The sequence below is a fragment of the Aquarana catesbeiana genome, linkage group LG11, assembly GCF_042186555.1.
Source record: "Aquarana catesbeiana isolate 2022-GZ linkage group LG11, ASM4218655v1, whole genome shotgun sequence".
Classification (NCBI taxonomy): domain Eukaryota; kingdom Metazoa; phylum Chordata; class Amphibia; order Anura; family Ranidae; genus Aquarana; species Aquarana catesbeiana.
The window spans coordinates 257,601,685-257,624,909 of record NC_133334.1 but is presented as its reverse complement, the minus strand read 5'-3'; the positions used below and the strand labels follow the sequence as shown (position 1 = coordinate 257,624,909).

General features: G+C 42.0%; 1 protein-coding gene across 5 annotated transcripts in view; it reads left to right on the top strand.

Annotated features, from left to right (window-relative positions):
* The window catches only part of BANP (BTG3 associated nuclear protein), a 662,871-nt gene that overhangs the window by 492,672 nt on the left and 146,974 nt on the right, over window positions 1–23,225 (top strand). For all 5 annotated transcript variants that reach the window (XM_073605714.1, XM_073605712.1, XM_073605715.1 and 2 more), the window contains one exon: window positions 3,340–3,384. In XM_073605714.1, the coding sequence (XP_073461815.1) occupies window positions 3,340–3,384 (45 nt within the window). The remainder of the gene's footprint in view (window positions 1–3,339; window positions 3,385–23,225) is intronic.

The following is a 23,225-nucleotide window of genomic DNA, read 5'->3' as shown; positions in this document are numbered from 1 at the left end:
CGGAAGTTCAATAGCCAGTAGCTTCCGTCTCGTACTTGCTTCAGAGCATGCGTCGTTTTTGGTACGTCGGAACAGCATACAGACGATCGTTTTTCCCGATAGGAATTGGTTCCATCTGAGAAATTTAGAACATGTTCTCTTTCTGGGTCCGTCAGAATTTTCAACGTAAAAAGTCCGATGGGGCATACACACGATCGGAATATACAATGAAAAGCTCCCGTGGACTTTTTCTGTCGGACATTCCGCTCGTGTGTACACAGCATTGGTCAACTGGTCTGTGACCCAGACGAGTGCAAGTTAGAACATGTCAGAACACTCAAGTGTGAATGTGTGTGACTCACCACTATAGTGCTATGCTGCGGGCATTCCGGGAATTAAATTGTCACACCTTCCAGATAGCCCCAGGTTTTGTTCTGTAAATGGCCGGGGGGGAGTGGGAGTCTGGGAGACTGGCAGCACTTGCATCCAAGCGACCAGGAATCACAGCTCTATTAATCCCAGCATGTGAAGGTGCAGATTTGATAGATGTAGAATAAAGCCTGCATGACGGAAGGTTACTTTTAAAGCAAAGTTTAATTGCCTAACCCTGATGAATTTATTGTGCCAAGAATTGGGCTTTAAGCCAACTATTTATTAAATGTACTTCTTGAAATGCAAATAAAAACCGGCTTTTATTTTGGGCTTTTCAAATCCTTTATATCATCAAGCTATTTTAGGTAGTTTGGAGCCATTGTTGGGTTGTTTTTTAAAACATCTGGCAATGATAATGTACTGCAGTGGAATTAAATACTCACTAAGGGGGGCATTTATAAAACCTGTGCTGAGGATTATGTATTCTTCATTATTGCACGGTTTCTGCTTTTTTTTATATAAATCTCACATATTTCTTTAGTAAAGCACAGAAAATTGTTCAGTTTTCAGCCCACACTGGTTTTTATGAACTAACCCATTAAATGCCACCATTTTCTTTCTTGGCTTTGATTGGCATGCGGTTGGCTTCTGGCCTTCCATTGTGATCGCAGCTACATACCAAGAACATTGCCGCAACCATCAGAGCGTATTTCTGTTCCTGACACTGGGTGAAAACTGATGACATTACAGGAAAATCAAATATTTTAGCCCTTGTGGTTTTTAAAGACCTGTTTCATATCTCAGCTGGGATTGCAGTTTGCAAGTTTTTGTCAGTTATGAGATTCTAGAAAAGCCATGGACTCGAATTTGCGGGGTCTTTTCCTCAGTAAACTGGATTTTTTACAATTGAATTTGGACTGTGAGGATAATGGGGGTGAAGGTGTTACAGAGACAAGCGTTTTCTCTAATATTAGTGTGTATGGTTATTTGGCAGTGAACTCCTGAGCCGCTCTGCAAATGTTTGTATGGCTCCTCTAAAATGAAGAGAGAATTATGGAGTGAGTTTATTACACCAGGTTTATTACATTTCAGTATATGGTCAATCTCTAGAATGATTAAACACCTATGGTAAAGCTGAACTCCAACTCCAGGTAGATATAAAAAGCACAAATTAATGCAGCTCTGTATTTATTAATACGTCATTAAAATGCTTTAAATGCAAGCTGTGTATGTGCCCAAATTCAACCTGGTATCAGCCCTCTGAATGTTTATACAGCAGAGATTAGAGGGAGAAGCATATAGAGCCATTGGGTGTGCTGCAGTACAAGGAGAATGCTGATAGGAGGAGACGGCAGACTGACTGAGAGATGAGCTTAAAAGTCTGTTGCTTCTCCTTCACTGTCCAATCACATTGTGGACGAGTAAAGGCACCTTTAAATTTAAGTTAAAATATTAAAGGCTATTTTTTTTGTTAAAATAAAAAAGATGTTATACTTACCTGCTCTGTGCAATGATATTGCACAGAAAAGCCCCTTACCTCCCCTTTGGCAGTCCCCTGCTGGCACGCTGTCCTCTTGTGCCTCCTCAGCAAGCTGGGTGCCCATGTGCTCCCTAGCTGAGCTGCGTGGATCCATAGACGCATACAGCACTGGTAAGCTTCCCCCCCCCCCATCCTCACAGGAGTTTGACAGCAGCTTTTGGCTCCTGCTTCCCTCAGTGTCTCCTGTGAGACCAGGAAGTGAGGGGAGCAGTACTGCAGTCGAAACAGTCCTGGAGAGGTAAGTGTTTATGGATGGGGGTGGGTAGAAGAAGACGTAGGACATTATTTCACCTCAATGCACAGAATGCATTAAAGTAAGATTGAAAATGTAGACTTTAGAACCACTTTAAACTGCAGCAGTGAATGATCAGGAATGACATCCACTGAGGGCAGCGTGAACTGCCTGTGGGAGAGATGCGATGTGGGAACTTGGCGCTGGTTCCCGCATTGCTACAGTGTGAACCCAGACTTATGGGAGGGGCACAAACTGCTGTAGAGAAATCTACCCATTATGGAAAGGGGCAGAGACACAAACTACTGCAACAAAAAAAATGTTATAGTTATTAAGCTGGGAAATTCAGATTGCCATTGACCACTCAATGCAGTAATACAGTAAAACCTTGGATTGCGAGCATAATTCTTTCCAGAAACATGCTTGTAATTCAAAACACGTGTATATCAAAGCAAATTTCCCCATAAGAAATAATGAAAACTCAAATGATTCATCCACAACCATTTATTCATAGGTCTTTCAGTTTATAGTTCATATAAAAAGATTACAACAATGTGAAAGGTTGTGTAACCATAAAGTGTCCATCCACAAATGGAAGCCTCCACAAGGGGATTAGAAGCAAAATCCATCAGGAGCTACAGAGTATAAAAGAGAAGCGAGGCGCCTCTAAGTGTAGCAATATGTTGCTAAATGTTGTGCCTTCATTAAATGTAACCATATTGCTACACCTAGAGGCGCTTCTCTTCTCTTTTATACTCAGTTGTGGCATGACGCTACTTGTATATCAAGACATCCCTTGCATATCAAGTCAAAATGTATTTAAATATTTTGCTTGTCTTGCAAAACGCTCTCAAACCAAGTTACTCACAAACCAAGGTTTTACTGTATCTCTTTTAGGTGGAGATGATATTAAAATGCATTCAGTCTATTCATTAAAATCACATAATCTCCCCAGATGGTGCAGAAATTAAAAAAAATAGAGCACTTAGACGTAGAGGATTTGTGAGTACCGGCTGTAGTTAAGCCTTTTAAACACAGGCATACACAAGGGCTTATTTTATTGCCAGCAAATGGCAGACTTGTGAAGAATTCTCTGGGTTAATACACTTCCTAGTGTAAACTGACAAAGGCGGCTCTGAGAAGAACTTTCTGAATAAATGTCACAGTGCAGCTTGTTAATTTCCCTAATAACAGCTCTGTTTGTATTGTTTTGTAGGGCAACCTGCAGATTCATCAAGTACACGTGGGTCAGGACGGCCAGGTAACCTTTGTCATTGTTAGCATCCGCTTTGCGGAAAATGTCCTTGTGTTTGTTTCTATTTGGTCCTGTGAAGACAGGCTGATCTCATCTAACAAAAATTCCAACCACAAACCAAACAAAAATACCTTGTATGACAAACAGAGGCACTCAGATTAAATACTCTCATTCTGAGAGTAAATTAACAAGACAAGGATATCCTTTCCATGAGGGCTTCGTTTCATGTTACTGAGAGACAGTTGCATAAGCGAATGCAGAGGGGTTGCTATGATAATACGTAATAATCTGTCCTGTTGCTGATGGTCAGAAGAGGGACTGAGATTTCATTTGATGGGACTAAATTATTGTGCTTTTACCAGCTCTTGTTTATTGTGTCATCTAATGATAAATGGATAAAAGGACACAGTCCACCTTTTGTAAAAATGTAATAAATGCACTCATGTCAAAGTCGGTATAAATTCCCATATTATGAAAACAATTGAAGCGCAAGTTGCGCATATAATATTACATGACCTAAATATCATCAGCAATATAGGACATACTCAAGTGTCCTTCGAGTAAATGTGACAAAGGAAACCACGACTGAAGGCAGTGTCAAAGAAAAGAAGTCCCAGCAACCTCCTTCCTATGCCTGTAAGTAAAGAAGCCAGCGATCAGTGTCTACCTCAATGTGCTCAAGTGGTTCTTACCGGTTAGATATGACCACCTATTAAAAATATGGTCAAACAGTGCTCAAATGGTTAAACTGCTCAATCTTCACAAGATCTCCACACATAGCTTATTGCTGGCACTCCAATAATTCCAAGTGGCAATAGCATACAGAAAGAAGAACTTGCATAGTGTAGTAAAGTAAAACCGCATTGTTTATTAAAAGCAGCAAAATGCATGATCACATGCACAGCATAGCAAGCCAGAAAAGCGATATTGTATAATAGACATCTGATCGGCAAAGTAGCTTCGTATAGGACCACTTCTGATATTGGCATACATGGTAACGTCTCTTCTGTTGGCCCCATCCGACGCATTTCATCGTAGTAGAGTAATCTGTTCTTGTAAAGGCATTTGGTGCACACAAAGTGAATTTATATCATATGTGGCCATTGAAGAATATGTTTAAATGAAAGTTTCTGTGCCCAGAGTTCAGCTTTAATGCAAAAACTCTAAAATTGCAAGTTAAAAATAGTGCATGCCCGCATACTTCCAAACCTATGTTACCTTTTGCTGTATCCATATTTTAAGTTATCCATATGCCATCTTGCAGAGAGCCAATTACCTCCCCTCATTAATAATGTAAGTTGATGAAGGTGGTGCTACCCACTGGGAGAAGTGATGTAATCATTCCCTCAGGAAGTTCTGTATATAAACAACTTTCATTCCTTGCCACAAAGGGGGGTATGTGTCCACAGACTAATCCTCCTTTACTCTCATTCCTTCTATGGCACATGTACACTAGGGTGTTTCATTTTTCCAAAGATGTGATTTTCATATGACTTTGCTTACGCCCCGAGTCTCAGTGATGTAAAAGATATATATGCCAAATTTCAAGAAGATTGGATAATATTTAGGGGTTGCACACATTGATCACTTTTATTAAAGCAAAGTCTGTGGGCTTCACTTGATAAGAAGTCATATACAACAATACTGGATGAAGAAAGTCCCATTCAAGGCTTTCTAGAAGAACAACGAGTGAAAATGGTTAGCTACATCCAAAATGTCCTAAAAGACGGAAGTCATCCAAGAGAAGACTACAAAGAGTTATTACAACTCTCACTCCTGTACCTAGGAGGTTGGTCTAAAAACTAATTCAGTTTCAGGATCCTTGGGACACTGCATCAAGCAAGGTGGATGGCAAAGGCAATATATGCACTTAAAATTGTCCTCTTCGCTAAACAGTTGAATATTCCTCAATGACAATTAGAAGGAATGAAACGGGTTGCACATTTTGTCAGCCTCATATATGTTCGCTTTTGACATGAGGCAATCATAAGTCGATGGGCTCCAAAGACTGATTTAGATATGCTACAGCTTTTGAGCAATTACCCAGATGCAGACGTCAAAAAATGCTTGGTAAGAGACACCTTTGGTATCTGTCAGAAACAAACGTAGGATTTGCTTTTTTGGATGACCATATTACTCAGGCTGTTAAGGAAAATATGACTAAAAATTTAGAAACCAAACCTGCAAATAAAAAGGAAGTGAAACGATTAGCGGGTAAAAACATGGTTTTTGAAGGAAAAGACCTGAGCCATTTCGTTACTAATAAAACAAAGACGTTCTTTGAATTGTTTGGGATCCACGACGTGACAGAATACTGCAGTGATTCTCTAAGAAGCCATGTGAACGCTCTTAAGGTTGTCAGTGATACCGCAGAAAGAGGAATTGCTCTGATAAAAAAGTATAACGAATCGGTCAGCGATGAACAACAAAAACAATTCTTGTTGAGGGTAGTCGAGCATCACAGAAAAGTCGTCTCTAAGTGAACAAAACAAGGGATTGCATCGTTCAAAGTTGATTAATATAACACATGTTTTGCCTATCATATTACCTATTAATCTTAGTGTATAGTTTTAATAGTATTTTAAGTTTGTGATTTCTAGTTTTCCCAATAAAAGTAATTAACATTGAAAAATCATATTTTTTGCCTACTTTTACAAAACAGATCAAAGTGTGCAACCTCTAAATATTATCCAATCTTCTTGAAATTTAGCATATATATCTTTTACATCACTCAGACTCGGGGAGTAAGCAAAGTCTGCAAAAATTTTACAGTTTATTTTTTTCCATTAGAAAATGAAACACCCTAATGTACACCCTCGGCCTCTGCAGCTAAAGGGGAAGCCGTAAAAACCCAGCTCAACCGTGACAGTTTACCGCACCTCATCCACACACGTGAACAAGCCCTGATAGGGAGGTGTGGAAAGCCTATGACCTCTGTGCTGTGTAGCCAGCAGAGATTAAGGTAAGAGTTCATAAACAATCCAATATCCAACTAGGAAACTTCATGAGAAAGCCACAAGAAATAGACTTGCAATCATGTACCTTAAGAAAGAGAATTCTTAGCTGGTTGCTGCAGGCAGCCATTTTGTTTTGTGCTGGACATCTGGAAATGTATACTATTTTAGGTGACCCATATTGTAGTGAATTTTAGGCAAGACTTGCTGTGAATATTTCATACCGCAGCTTTCCCTAAGCCGCTTGCAGCTGTAGCCGACCGTTTCTGCTTTAGGACGCAAAGCCAATTCTAACAGCAATTCTCTCCAGGCAGAGGGTTTCATTGGATATCGTGTACTGGTTATGGTATATCTTAAATATGTCAACAGTTTATAAAGCCTTGTGTTCTGGTTTTTATGTATTGGCTGGTATTCCCTAAACCATTCCAATATAACTGCACGGATTTCTTGTTGGTGGTAACATTTCTCTGTAATGCTTATTTCTGTACTGATATGACATTGCTATATTCGTTTTCCATACTGGTCTTTAGAGCAAATTATTCTCAGTGTGTGTGCATATGTAACTGTGTGTGTGAGTGTGTTTAATGTATGCATGTACCTTTCCTTACTTGTTGACATTGTCTATAGACATCTGCATACAAACAGTTTTAAAACTTCTTCCAGTTATTCCAACCCAACATATATTTAATGTTCTGATCTCCCCCAAAACAGATAAAGGGTCAGATGAGCTACTTGGCGGCTCTGTTTACACCTTTCTACATAGGATCCTGTTTTTTATAGCATGAGGATTATCCACTGCATGCTGTGTTCCCGGTTGTCTGATGTGAATCTGTTTCTGGGGTATAGAGGGGTATTGCTCACACACATGGGTTTTGTTAGCTCCCTCAGTGTTAGATTAAACTCTGGGAGACTTCTCAACACAATCAAATAAAACTGTTCTCAGTTACTCAGTTCACGGAACAATTAAACGTTTTCTTTTTTCCCGAATTCTTGCAGTTTCCAGTGCGTATTGTAAAGACTTGATAAGTTCAAATCGAGGACTGGCAGTTTTCTACTCTGGCCCTCTGACGGTTTTTGGTGATGCACACTGAAACTTATTCATCAGAAATAGATTCGACCCAAAAGTTTATGGCTGAGCTGGAGGCTGCCTGTCTCTGTCTGAAGGGATTACTCTGATGACTAAATTCAGCTGTATATTCTTTTCAGATGGGAAGTTGGTATTGAGCGCAAAGGCTTGGAATCTGGGTGTGCCATGAACTGTGATTATGCCCTAGGGACCTACAGGTGGCCCCCTGACATGTAGACACCTCTCAGTTTATTTATTGCTAAACTGCAGATTATACCTTACCATGATACAGCTGTTCCTTCCATCTCCACGCCATGCCACCACCCCAAGAACAGCCTTAAAATCTGCTTTAACATTTGGTCTGTTTATTACCTCCTGAATGTTTGTTTTGTTATTGTTTCTCATTTCAGCTGCTTTTCTTTATTTTTGTCTAGTAAAATCTTTAAAGGGGAAGTTCGGGTTTAGAAAAAAAAAAAAACATTTATACTCAGCAAGCTGGATGCAGCTTAGGTCCCCCGCCGGCTCTGCACACTGCTGATTACTTAGTTTCCCCTCTGCTCTGAGCAGAGCGCTGTGACTGTCAGTCACCACTCTCTGTTTTGCTCCTCCAGTACTTCATGGGGCGCCGGGCTGTGCAAGAGGCAGGAGCAGCTGGTTCAGTCTCCCAGCAGCTTGCTAATAGGTCGAGCCAGCTGCCGGTCCAGACATCTGGGTGGATCCCGACTGTAAAGTCAGGATTAATCCAGAGCCTGAATTGGCTGACGGACATCAGCTGACAGAGGACTTCTGCCTGCTGTTGGCAAAAAATGAGGCCCAGGAGTGCAGAACATAATACACTCCTGTGATCCATAGCAGAAGTAGGGCCAAAAAAAGCTTTGGCCATACTTTGTCAATGCAGAGACTATTGTTGTCCATGCACTGGAACTGCCCTGTGTCCATTGTCAAATTCATTCTATAGAGGCTTCCATTTAAAGAGAACTCCAAGTTAAAAATGTTGTGTGAACTGGGAGTTGTAAGACTTTATGCATATGCATTTCAGTGGAGGAATCTCTACATCTAAAGGTCCAACAACAGAAGATTCTCTGTTAATCTTCTCACTGACATAAATAAGACATGTATGAAAGTAGCAGATCATTTGATCCAGAGGATTTATGTGCAGGATATGCTCCAAAACAAAGCCATATATGAAAAATTGTATAATACTTTGTACAGTTCTTCTGTAGTAGAGGACTTCCAGTTAAGCCCCGACCCTTTCCAAAAGTGCTGTTATGGGTGCAAAAAACTGCTCTATCATGACATACATATAGAGGAGCAAAGTGAACTAGTGTTTCTGCTGTAGAAATTTTAGTCCATACATGTAACCAAAACAGGGGAAGAACCTGAGGGAGATTATATCTTTAGATCTTGATCATTGATCTGGGGGGGGGGGTGCTTGAGTAAATGAAACCTCGAGGAGGTGGGTTCTTTAAATGTCAATCATTGATCTTGGGGTGCGTGGGTAAAGGGAACCTATAGGAACATGCATGCAGCCAGTAAATTCCGAACTCCCAAGCTGCTTACATTTTCCAGGCCATTGTCTGGTTAGGTTGTAATGAAAAAAATGACAGCCTCAAAGACTGCACAAGGCAGTGAAGGCGGCTCTCATGTTTTTTTATGCTGATAGGCTAGTGGAGGAAGAAAAACTAAGCTTTTTACATTTCTGCTTCCCACTTCAGACAGTATCTTAGAAAAAGGATGTAATAGATGTTCTAGGAGAGCAAATGCTTGGGCTTGGTATGCTGTGAACGTAGGTCTCTGTTACTTTGACCGGCACCATATTTGTAGTGTTTGTTGCTGGGGAACGGTGTCTTCAGTCAGTTCATGTTTTTGTGGCATCCGAAGATTACACATCTGATCTAGAATGTCCGCGCCAGAGCATAAATCTAAGCTGTCCTCATGTCTCTGCTAAATGGAAGTATATCACCGCGCTGTTTGCCAATGTCTCTCTCATACACTTATCTCAGAATAGTTACGGCCAGAAGAAACATCACATTTAAGAGGAAAATACAATAATCAGTTGCAAAACATATATTTTGTTTTTTTACTTTTAGCATGCATTGAGAAAGTTATGACAAAGCTTGGAGCCCTCTTCTCTGGAAACATAGTGTTTGGGAGTTTACTACTTCTTGTTGTAGGTTTGCATTCAGACAGTAAAGCACACAGGAGTCAACTTACTAAGCGACAATGTGGTCTGATAAGTGCACCATCCATCTACTGCTATTCGTACTTGTGGCTTGATGAAGCAGCAACATGGCTCCAGAAGGGGCATTTCAGTGGCGAGATCTGAGATCTGATTTCAATTCAGGTTTTTTTGTCTGGCTCTGAACCACATTACATTTGCTCCTTATCAATAGACACTAAAGCTGCTAGATGCGACCTGTGAAGTAAAGCATGTCAGTGGTCAAAATGAAAAATCATATATTAATGTCCACATTATATTTCAATTATTTCTATCCAACTCATATTAATCTGAATTATCTTGAAGTTTGTAAATTTTGAGGGGATCCCCACACATTTATTTCCTTGAATTCTGTGACACGTATTCACTGTGCCCTGCTGTGTTAGTGAATTCACAAAGCCTGCTTTCTGAACTGCAGAGGTGCTGAGAGGAGGAGTTGCAGGAGGCGGAGTCGGTACAGGAATCACAGCTTGCAGGGAGTAATGTACCATAGGACATGTAGTCCTTAGAAATGGAGAAGCTGCAGAGCATGCAGGGAGTCCAGAAAAATGTGGAATGAGACAGCCAGCTCTATTTTTGAGTACAATAAGAACATGAGGCTAATGTACACTGCTGCTGGTAAATTGACATTTAGGAGCAGTTGGGCATTTTTTTCAGCTGCCCCTGAACTTTCCTCTATGTTATCTTATTAGTACATGTACACTGAGTCGTTTCCAGGGAGTTGAGGTTAGAAGCATTTTTTGGAAAGCAAAAATATGCTTTCAGGGCTGATGTTCAGAGGCACTTGTAAACGCGGTAACGCGCGTTTCGTTTATAGGAGTTTTTAATGGAGATACAGTTATGACCATTTGCAATGTAAAACACGATTCTAAACAAAAGCGTGGCACAGCAGAAGTTTTTAAACGTCGGTTACTGGCTGTCAAGTTCCATCATTCAGGAGAGGTCTTAAAACCTCCCGTGTACATAAAGCCTAAGGGCCCTTGTACGAGCTCCGCTTTGCTCAGCGGGGAATCGCCCCGTCGATCCCCGCTGAGCAGGCAGATGACAGGTCGGTCTCTGCACACTGTGCAGAGACCGACCTGTCAGAGCGCCGCTCTCCTCTATGGGGGATTGGATTGGCCGACCGTAGAGTCCTTTTTCATATGATCCGCTGACGGATGAGAAAGTAGGGTTTTCCTCCGTCACACTTTAGCGGATCAGAGCGGGTCGGATGTCAGCGGACATGTCACCGCTGACATCCGTCGCTCCATAGACCTGTATAGCGCGTCCGTTCAGGTCCGCCTAAAAAACTGACAGGCGGACCTGAACGGGGCCTTACCCTTTCCTGTGTTTGTTTTTTTTTTTTGATGATTGCACCTGATGTTTACCCCCCCCCCAAATTACACCACAAACATTTCCCTTTTAATTCATTTTTTGATTATGCATTCAGCCATAACAATAATCTTTTTTTTTTTTTTTTTAAGTTGGCGGCTTTTTTGTTGCAAGGACAGGAAGGGAAAATAACGCTATTAGTTGTTAACAGTATTACATACTTTCCTTGCAGACACTAAGGTGTAATCTAACAAATTAACCAAATGGAAACATTCCTTCCCTTTCAGACTTTGCAAATCATGAAGTCCTGTGTGCCATGTGGTCACACTGCCTCATCTCTCAGTAATTAGATAGGCTGAATGTTATTGTGGTGAGAAGTGTTTGTACGAAGGTAAAGATTACATCGCAGACTGTTTTCCTCCATGTAAACGGTTATTATTAATGCCAGCCGTGCTGTGGAGCGAGCGAGAAGTATTTGGATGCATTTGAGGTCCTCTTCATTAACATAAATATAATACGGTAGAGCGGCCGGACAATTTCCCTTTAACGGAGACCGTGTCAGATTTATAAATAGCAACCTGCAGTGTTAGCCCTGTGAGCCGCCTTTATGTGCTTGCAGCTTTGATGTCAAACTAAAACCACAAGACCCACTGTTGTTTTAAGTTTGGCAGCACGATTAGGTTCAGCACTCAATAGCTTTTCCAGCAAACATGAAAAAAAAAGCCTCCCATTTATAGAAAGAAAACATTTGCCTTGTGCATTGTATTGATGGATCTGTTCGGCAGCAATTAGGAACACACTGGAAAGTTGGAAGTTCTCTCCAGTCTCCAATTCCCAGGATCATTCATTATCTGCAGGTTGCAGCCTGGGGCCCATTCTAAGTTTGGATGTGGAGATGAATTAATTCATGGCAAGATACTGTAGAGTCATTAAGAGGATTGCACGACTTTCCATCCTATCAACGGTGTCCATCTGTGATCAGAACAAATATATAATTTGTATCCCCTTACCTAGATGTGCACACTATGGAAATGTGTTTGTAATTTGTGCCCCTTTTATATTTTGTACTCATTACAAAGTCCATTATCCACTTATAAAAACTGACAAAATACAGAGCAGGGAAGGAGAGTTTTATGAATGTATTAATAGGATGGCGTGCCTGAACATCACGTCTGCCTGGAAATGCCTTGAATTACAATTGTGATTTGAGTTACTTGTGAAATATACACATTCATCTCTCTTAGAGCATCTTTATGCTGTTGTCTGTCAGATTTCCTGCCGTCTGAACAGCAGCTTTAAAGGGAACGGGTCATGATGGGATATATAGAACTTATGTCAGCTGATTCTTTTATTAGAAGCTGCCAGTTCCTGGGCAACCATTCTTAAGTTTTTGTTTCACTGGGACACAAAGTTAGGGTAAATCTCTCTAACAGAGCCATGGATAGCAGTACAAACCTCAAAGGGGTTCTGATCTTTTACTGCTCTATTTTAAAAAAAACTGGTTTTGTTTTTACATGCACTTTAAGGGCTCATTCACATGGGTTTATGGATCTGCAAACCTATGCAAAAGGGCTGTCTTCACCCGCATGGGACACACAGGTGTCCTGTGTAGCCCCATACAGGCATCCTGTCTAGATCAGTGACCTGCTGCAAGTGCATCCAGGAGTACACCTGTGCAGGTCAGATGCACAGATTTGATTTAAACAGGTTGTCCGCATGGAACACCTGTACATCCTATGCAGGTGAAAAGAGCCCTTCGTACAGACGTACAGATTGGTACACCTGTGTGAATGAGGCCTAAGTCATGAGACCAGGGTCCAGTGATGCGGGGGATTGAAGCCCCGCTCGTTTCCCTCTCTGCTCGGCAGCACTGGCATTGTAACTGTGGGCGCCCGGCTCCAGCTTTACAGCTGGGCACCCACTGCGCATGCACGAGCTGCGCAGCGCGCCGTGACTGGCCGCGCAATCATCTGGGACCTGTGGCGTGTCCCAGATGATTGCCTAGAGGGAGGGGGGAGAGCTGATCTCCCTTCCTGCGCCGAGGGAAGTGATGTCAGGAGCCCAGGCACTGAAGGAGGCAGATTACGAGGGACCCCCTAGCAACAGGCATTAAGAAGTGAGTAAAAAAAATATTTTCTCCAAATGTTTTTTTTTTTTATGCACATTAATGAAAAATTTTTTTTTTTTGGGTGGAACGCCACTTTAAAATTACCGAGGACACTTTCTCACTAGCCTATGTGCCCAAAAATGATCTGTTTTAGCATGTGAGCTGGCGTCTGTTTTATGGGCTGACAGGTGTTTTTTTATTTATTAATTTATTATTCATTTATTTATTATTATTTTATTGAAATGTCACAAAATGACATTTCATTCATTTCTAGGTACCACGGCAGAGACAGACAAAGTCTTCATGTGAGCCCCGGTGCTGAAAAATACACAGGTCAGCTTCTCTCTGCTCCACTGAGTTGTGAACAGGGCACATGAAAACAATTGTTTTCTATGTGCCATTACAGAGACCTGCGATGTTCAGATGTTCAGCTGCAGAAAAACTCAGGTCTCCATGCATGGTTTGAAAGTGTCTGGACTCACAGAGTAGTGAAGTCTGGGGATGGAGATAACAGTGCAGGAATTTGCAGCCCTTAATGTGAGTTGGCAATAAACAGCTTCCATTTTTCTGTTATGAAGTGTTCATGTTTCTTCCTTGGCTGCAAACAGAACAAACAGGACTCCACCAAGCCTGTTATCTTACAAATGAGTGAAGAGTTGTGTGAGTGGTCTGTAACTTTGATTGACAAGCTCTGCAATCCATGTTGTGGGAACAGAATACAATAAGATTTGAGAACAAACTTTCTTCTCCTCTACAATATTGGGACATATCTATGAGATATAATAGGATTAAAGCGCTTGTAAACAGCTTTTTTTTTTTTGAGCCCGCAAGCCAATGTCATAATGTGCTAGTAAGCATCGCATACTGGCACATTATGTGAAACTTACCTTAGAACGAAGCCCTCCAGTGGCACGTTGTCACCGCTGAAGGCATTTCCATCTTCACCTGGTCTTCCTACCGGGTTCACAGACTCCGGCTGTGTGAGTGGCTAGAGCCACGATGACGTCATGCATAGGCATTTACGGCATAGGACTCTGAAGGAACGGCACAGGTAAGCCGTTCTTTCAGAGCACATGCGCTGGTGATGTCATCCACTGCATGTACAGTGAATTCACGTTTAGAAGATATTTACAGTACCTATGGTAAGCCTTAATATAGGCTTACCTATAGGTAAAAATCATACATGGGAGTTTACTCCCACCTTAACAAGTTCATTATCATGCATTATCAATGAGCTGTCATCATGCACATTTTGAGACAACTGAAGGTTGATGGGATATAAAGTTTTATTTCTAAATGCTGGTTACCTATGATGGTGATTATGGGAGTAGCATAAGGGGTTGCAGGGGTCACAATGGCAACCATGCCCCTAGCTCCAGGGGGCCCCTGCAGCCTCCCTGTCATATTATCATATCTTCCACAAAGTCCAGCTCCGATCTGCCCTGGGCCCCACAGCCATGCTCCAGTACTTGACTTCCACTTTGTCTTCCACAGTCCACACCCCTCTGTTCTCATTGGCTGGGGAGAAGCTGTGAGCCTTTTCCTGAATGGAGAGGAGCATGGGGTGAGAACAGCCCAGGATGGAGAAGTGTCTGTGCTGTGTGCTGGCAACATGGAATGGTAACCAAGCTCAGCAAGTTAAGAAGAGGAGAGTGCCATCCTGTAGCCACGATGGGACCAATGTCACTGGTGAGGTAATACACTGCTCAGTGTCTTCTAGTCACTAGCTGGGATTCTCTGTACTCCCCCCACCCCCCACCCGGGGATGTCCGCTTACCCCACTTCCCTGATAACTGGGGAAAAGATACGCACCTCCGGGAGGTGACCTTCCCCCGACACCTGCCAACACTGACAGAGAAACCTTCAGAAATTGCTCAAACCAATCCCTTAACACCTCCCGAGGGGCCGCAGGCTCCAGATTTCGTGTCACATGGCTTTGCCCACCCCAGATCTAAGTTGTGCCCCCCAAAGCCCCCTGACCACCCCCTCCGCCCTGGATGCTATGCCTGCTGCTGAGCTTCTTTCCTAGTACAGCACTCTATACTGCTCCTCCTCCGCAGGGCTGAAATCACATTCCTTTACAACACAGCCAGTCAGCCATGATCTGCACAGGGTGTATCTGCCTACTGCAACTACACTGCCCTTCCGACCAGAGAATTTCACAGGTCAGAACGGCAACATAAAAGCCAGATTACACCACATGAAGGCTGATAGACTGTGTGTAAAGGAATGTGATTTTGGCCCTCTGTATTGTGTGTGGGGGGGGGAGCTGTTTACAGAGCTGGAATGGGAAAGGAGCTCTGCCAAATGACCTGCCAGGGGTCCCTGTCCTCTGATTCTCCAGGGGTGATCCCTGTCCTCTGATTCTCCAGGGGTGATCCCTGTCCTCTGATTTTCCAGGGGTGACCCCTGTCCTCTGATTCTCCAGGGGTGATCCCTACCCCGTAATGTAAGGAGGAACTCTGGGAACTCTAAACTCTTAAGCCACTTTGAGTATCTTGGCGTGCGGTGGGTGTATCTGCACACACGGTGGAAGTGGTGGGTGGTAGTGGGGGGCGGCATGTCAACTTTTGCATCGGGGCTCACAAGCTTCAAGCTATGCCTCTGATGGTGATGCTACAAATCCCAGGCTGTCTGAGCCTGGAGAGCAGGAGATCATGTCAGTCTACAACAGCACCTCTCCAATCCTCCCACACAAAACATGGCACCCCTCCAGTGCTCTAAGGAAAATTGAGCAACTTTTGGTGTGTGTTGGGGCATCTCGGAACATTTAACTAAATTCAGGTAAATTAGTGTCTGTTTCAAGTGATGATTTAAAAAAAAAAAAAAAGAACACTCTTCTCCATAGTTCAGTTTTAATACTGAACGCTAGGAAATAATCCACAGCATCTTTTTCTGTATCTTGAGCCGGAAGAAAGGAAATTTAAACAAAAGCGTGTGCCAGCTGGTAATATTTCAGTAATTTCAGATAGCTGCTTGCTAGCATTCTAGATACATTTCCCAGAATCAAATATAAAAAGGATTTCAGAAATCTGTGCTTAGCTTCAACATTTGTGAGCAGTAGAGGGCAGTAGATTTTCAATAAACTTGCACAGATGGGGCTGTATGATATTGCTACCCTGTGTTGTCACAATTTAAATACAGTACAGTTGTATCGCAAGCTGTCAGCACCCAGGAACGTTCTTGACCCTATCCAAAGCATTGTACGTTTCCAGTAATTGCAATATTTACGTATTTTTGTGGTGCATACAAAGATCTGTTGTAAAAGGGAGCTATGGGTTACACTGACTTTCATACAGGTGTACCATCTGCAATCCACTTTATCCTTGTTTCTTGGTCCTCCAGACATGCCTGTGTATATGACGATAGAGAACAGTGTGAAGAGTGCATGTACTTGCAGAAACCTGATCCAGATACCTGTTCTAATACTCGTTCTATAAACTGGCTCTCAACCTGGCAATATGTTGATTGAAATTCAGCCGGTTGAGCAGAGACCAGCCGAATTTCAATCAGTGTTGCCTCCCCTACTCAACAGAAGTCAGTTATTTAATCGCTGGCTTAACAGAAAAATAATTGTGTGTGGAATGCCATCCAAAGCCTTTTTTCTCATTTTGACTAGAGTGATGATGGGTTAGAACCTCTGTCTGATATTTTTTTACTGTCTTTTTAACAACTGGGGAGATTTTCCAGGAAAAAAAACAGGATGTGAGAGTAAAATCTCCTGAAAGGTAAAATCTCGTCCTTCCCAACCCTACACATAACTGAAAAAAAGGGTTTGTTGAAGTTCCACTTTAACAAACTAGAGGTTCACAGAATGGAAATTTTGGCGCCGAAACCAAAAATGCAGGATGCACTTGGCCAAAAACCGAAACTGACAATTTTTTCAAAAATATTTATATTTTTTATATAATTGTATTATATTCAACATTTTAATTAATATCATAAATTTAAATGAATATTAATATATTGGTCGGGCATTATCCGCACCTTTAGCGAAATAATGTATCCCTTTAAATTCTAGGTATGTCTTCACACTGGTCCGCTTGCTTGCTTGCTGAATTTCAGCTCATAAAAAAAAAAAAAAACGCACCAAAAATGCACCTCCCCGTTGAAATACACTGAAAATACAGCAAGAACGCATCTACAGCGCACCTGTCTTACATTTTTTATGTAGTTTTCGAGTCACATGACCTATGAAAAACATACCATAAGCACAGTAAAATTGCGTCAAAATTGTATTCGGGGACACCTTATTCGGCACCTTTTTCTTTATCGGCAAAATGCAGAAAACACCATTTTCAGCCGATATGTTTCGGCTGCATGTCTATAACAAACCCATCTTAGTAATTGAATTTCCAGGACAACTAGAAATCTCATTTGTTTGTATACCCTTTGTATAATATTAAGGATAGGAGCCCCTATGATTGCTCTCATGCTTTCTGTCTTAAAACTACATTTTCACTAACAGCACCACTCTCTGTGGAAAATTAGTATTACAGCTCAGCCAAAAAAAAAAAAGGAAGTAGTTCTTTATGGGACTAATGTGTCTCACTAGTTCGTGTCCCTGCTCTGAAGAGTTCCCACCACAGACCTACAGATGTGTACAATGTGACCAATTGGGTTGAAGCCATTTGTCTTAATAAAATGTTTTGGAACGTGAAATTTAAATCTGCAAAATTTCCAAAAGAACATATGAACTCCCTACAGATATAGCCCTGGTGGGACTTGAACTCAGGGCCCAAAGGTTGCAATACAAACTAGTCTGGCTCTGGAGGATTTCATTGTTCAAGTTCTAGGACTGATAAATGATTGGGTAGCACACTTTTAACAAAAGGTGTTTGTCCCTTTTAATATCTGAAACGCTAAACTTCCGGGCCAGATGGGAGTAGATCTGAAGGGCAGGTCCCTGCTCATAACACATCTGTTTTGAATAATCAAGAGGGAAACAGGATTTTTAGAAAGAGAAAAAGAAAATGAGAAAGTAAACAGTATACAGCTGGAAATTCAGCATTTGTATCTTTGTTTTGAGAAAGGGGAAACAGATAATTTAGCATAATTTATAAGATGATTGTACTTTTACGAGGCTCTTTTGAGCCTTTTCAAAGTTAATCACTGAAAAAGTAATATCTGATTATACTCCATAGAAACCAAACTCCCGCTGACCTGTCTGGGTCCAGGGACAAAGGAATGTTGTGATGTGTCTGTAAAGGTTGTCATGTATCCAGGGCATAGTATATCTATTAGTAGTTAGTCACATTCAATAGGATTAGTTCTGTAATGTTGAAGACGGTTTTGTAGATTATCCAAGTCCCTTCTTTATTTATAATGAATGTCTGTACAACTAGTTTGTAAGAGGTGTAAAATCTACATCTACGTCAGACTAGAACAACCATCCCTGAACAGGGGTGGGGGCCTTCAATACCATCTGTCTTCCACATCCAATGCAATTTTTAACAACTCTACACCAGCAACTTAATAATTCACACCTTCAGCCATGTGAATTGAAGGATTAGCACCCTTGCAGACTTCCCAACAGTAAAGGTAGAAGTCCTGAGGAGCACCAGTACAAAAACTAATTTCACTTAACCACTTCAATACCACGCCATAGCTGAAAGATGGCTACTTCGTTGCTCCTCTGGAGCATGCATTGGCACGCTCTGTGACTGCTGTGTCCTTTGGACACAGCTGATCACAGGTCGAGGTAAAGGGCCAATTGCAGCGGCCCTTTACCATGTGATCACATGTAAACAAAATTGCCGGTTATCGGATTTCCTTTCCTCATGCGCTGTCACTGTGTGAGGAAAGGAGAGCCGATAACCGGCAAGGCTAACAGGGCACATTTGCACTGATGATCAGTGCCCTGATCGTCAGTGCATCCTTGTTGGTGCCTCCTCATCAGTGCAGCCTCACTAGTGCCCATCAGTCCAGCCTCATCAGTTGCCATCAGTGCAGCCTCAGTAGTGCCCATTGGTGCAGCTTCATCATCACACACCAGTAAAGAAACAGAAACTAAGAGAGGTTTTTTTTTCCCCTCCAAAATCTTTAGTCTTTTTTCATTAGCAAAAAAAAAAAACAGAGGTGATTAACTACTTCCCACCCGGCCACTGCACATATATGGCCAGGTGGGCGTTTCCTCCTTCTGAGTGGACATTCAGGAACGTCTCTCAGAAGGAGGGGGATCGTGCGCGTGCCCGCGCAGCGGCGTGATCCCGATGCGCTCGTGTCATCCGGACACGGCGCATCTCCGATCGGTAGGAGGGCTCTGTGATTGGCCCCCCTGATCACATTACGCTTGTGTCTAGTCACAGCCATCATGTGATGTAAATAGAGAGCCGGTTGCTAGGCAATCGGCTCTCCTCTCCTCACTTGGAAGTTGTCAGTGAGGAGAGGAGAGCGGATCGCTGCAGCCGGCTGGTGATCAGTGAGTATGAGCTGCTTTTTATAGCTTTGTACACACTGATCACTGACCCAGTGTCCCCACACATTGTAAACACACAAGTCCCCAAATTAGTATCCCCACACACGTCCCCACACAGTAAAAACACCTGTCCCTCACATATGTAACAGTAAAATCACATGTACCAATGATCATCTGCACACATATGTCCGTGATCACCTGCGCACATCTGTACATGATCATCTGCGTACATCTGTCCGTGATCACACAAACCAATTATTATACACTTAACAGGATTTTTTTTTACCAAAGACATGTAGCAGAATACATTTTGGCTTAAATTTATGACAAAATTTGATTTTATTGGTTTCATTTAAAATAGAAAAAAGAAAATATTGTTTTTTTTTCCAAATTTCCGCTCCTTTTTCGCTTATATCGCAAAAAATAATAAGTCGTGAATAAATACCACCAAAAGAAAGCTCTATTTGTGGGAACAAAATGATAAAAATTTCATTTGGGTACAGTGTAGCATGACCGCGCAATTCTCATTGAAAGTGTGAGAGCGCTGAAAGCTGAAAATTGGGCTGGGAAGGAAGGGGGCGAAAGTGCCCAGTATTGAAGTGGTTAAAGGCACAAAAGAAAAAAAAGTTCATATGGGTACAGTGTTGGATGACTGTGCAGTTGTCATTCAAAGTGTGACAGTGCTGAAAGCTGAAAATTAACCTGGCCAGGAAGGGGGTGAAAGTGTCTGGTACTGAGGGTGGTAAAGGACTTTTTGGAATATTTAAATCAGAATTCCTGCTTAAACCTATATATTAGCCTTAAAGCGTAACTCCACTTTTGTTAGGAAAAAAACATTCCCCTCTGGGTGATCTTTGCAAGGATCTGGATGATCTTTGCAAGGATTATAACAAACTTTGTTGCAGATTCCTACCTTTTGTTTTTCTGAAGAATTCCCTGTTTGTACCTCTGTGCCCCTTGTGGTGAGTGGGTCTAATGGGAGTGGTTTCATAATTATCAATCAGCTGTGCACCTGCAGAGCACTAATGAGGAAATCCGTTGGGCCTGCATCCTTTTAGATGTGTTCCTATTTGGAGTACCTCACCAAAAATGACATTTTTGTTGCAGGGGATGCCTGAAATCTGACTTGTATCTTGGGCAGAGTGCTGGGAAAATTGGTGAGCCAATTACACAAGCAAGAAATTATGTTTCTGGGGGGTATTCAGTACACATTCTGTGTACAGAACAACTTCAGGTAGCCATATTGCAATGCATTTTCAGACTATTACAGCAGCTGCAGTTTGAAAAGGAAAGGTAATTTTTAATAACATTCAATTACAATATGACTTGTGTCGCAATTGTATACGCTATATTATTTTTTCTTTAATTGCTATTATTTTCCCAACGGAAGTAGTTACTCTTTAAAATTGTCCTCTCCTCCCTCCTAAAACCTATGCTGATTAACCTGGGTAAAAAGATGTATATACTTTCCTATTTTCAGCCAGCTCTGGTCCAATCACAGGATCCAGCTTCCCTGCAACACCTAGCAGAGGAGAGGAGGGAGCACTGACAATAGATCTGCCATGGGAGCCTTTTGGTGACATCACTGCTCCAGGATTTACCAACTGCTGTTGTTGAGCGTTCTCTATTCTCACCTGAAGCCACCACTGGCTGACAAAGGGGATCACATGACCGAAGCAGGCTGAGAATAGGTAAATAGATCCATCTTTTTTTACACAGGTTAGTCAGCATAGGTGTTAGGAAGGGGAAGAGGAAATTTTTAAGGCCAGATAGGTTCAACCCTTTCATGACTAAGCCTATTTTTGAAATTTGGTGTTTACAAGTTAAAATCCGTATTTTTTGCTAGAAAATTACTTGGAGCCCCCAAACATTATATATATTTTTTAGCAGAGTGTGACGGGAGGGCCCGTGGAACTCAGAATCCCTTGGAAAGTAGGGGATGTCCTTGTTTCAGCTCCCCATATACCTCTTATGTCTAAGTCACCCTGTGCTATCCTGGCACAGGGTGAGTGAGAAAATATATCTTGGACTACTTAAAATGGGACAGTAATATTTGTCCACAATATCTCCCAGGATGTATGTAGAGACTATTATTGGTTTGTTTGATTCTGAACTCAACCTGTTAATTGAGTGAGCTGATCACATTAGCCTCCAGGACTGGCTAGGAGACGAACTGTCTAGGCTGAGGAGGGGGGGAGATTGTTGTTTGTATTGTTAATTGTAATTAGCTCCTGCTATTGTGTTTATACTACTGTGTGAAGCTCGGTGCCCACAAGTCTGTGTCCTACAGGACATGTCTCTGAGTCATCTGGTCTGGGTAAATTTTTTAGTAAATTAGCTCATGTTAATTAGGTTAGCTTTGAGTCATCCTGCTGTATAAATTTGTGTGAGATCTCAAATAAAGAGTTAGTCCTGATGTACTCCAAGACTGGTGTTGTCTAGTTCTTGGGGGTTCCTATAGCCAGATCCATTGGACTTGTGTTCCAGAACTTAGGAAGCGGTATACTGACGGAAGCACTCAAGCGGAGTGTGGGATGTTCCGTGACACAGAGAATCTATAGAATAAAATGGCGATAGTTGCAATATTTTATATCACACGGTATTTGTGCAGCGGTGTTTTAAACGCAAATTTTTGGGAAAAGGGACACTTTCATGAATTAAAAAAAAAACAACCAGTAAAGTTACCCCAACTTTTTTGTATAATGTGAAAGATGATGTTACGCCGAGTAAATAGAAACCAAACATGTCACGCTTTATAATTGCAAGCACTCGTAGAATGGCGACAAACTACGGTACCTAAAAATCTCCATAGGCGACGCTTTAAATTTTTTTTTACGGTTACCAGGTTAGAGTTACAGAGGAGGTCTGGTGCTAGAATTATTGCTCTCGCTCTGACGATCGTGGCGATACCCCACATGTGTGATTGGAACACCATTTACATATGCAGGCGCAACTTCCGTATGCGTTTTCTTTGCTGCGCAAGCTCGCGGGGATGGGGGCGCTTTAAAAAAAACATTTTCTTATTTATTTTTATATTTATAAATTGTGTTTAAAAAAAAATAAAAATTTTGATGACTTTTATTGCTGTCACAAGGGATGTAAACATCCCTTGTGACAGTAATAGGTGGTGACAGGTACTCTTTATGGAGGGATCGGGGGTCTAAAAGACCCCCGATCTCTCCTTTGCATTTCAAAGTATTCAGATCGCCATTTTCGGCGATTCTGAATACTGTATATTTTTTTAAAACCGGCGCCATTGGCAGCTGAGTAAACGGGAAGTGACGTCATGACGCCGCTTTCGTGTTTACGATTAGGAGGCTGGAACCAAGCTGCTCATGGCTTGGTTCCAGCCCGCCCCCAGCCACCGGAGGCAGCCGATTGGTCATCGGGCCTCCCGATGGAACGGAGGCCCGGTAAGAGTGGCGGGAGGGGGGGCGTACGTCTGGCGGGAAGGGGAAACTTTATTGAGTAAAAAAAAAACATCAAATAACAGCCAATGCATTTCCTGGTAAAAAAGCCTTTCACTACTTCAAGGCTTGAGGAGTTGATGTTAATAAAATCACAACAGCATGCACTAGGAGACCTATATTAAGGCTTGATGAAAAGGCGTCTCGTGTCGACACTAAAAGCAGCCAGCTGACTGTCAGAACAGAACCTGAACTGGGTCCACCTTAACAATATTTCAATCACGGATCTGCTCCTTTGAAGGAAAAATCACTTTATGGTAGATCCATCAGATGCAACTTTCCCTTCTATCAGTCCAGCACTATCAT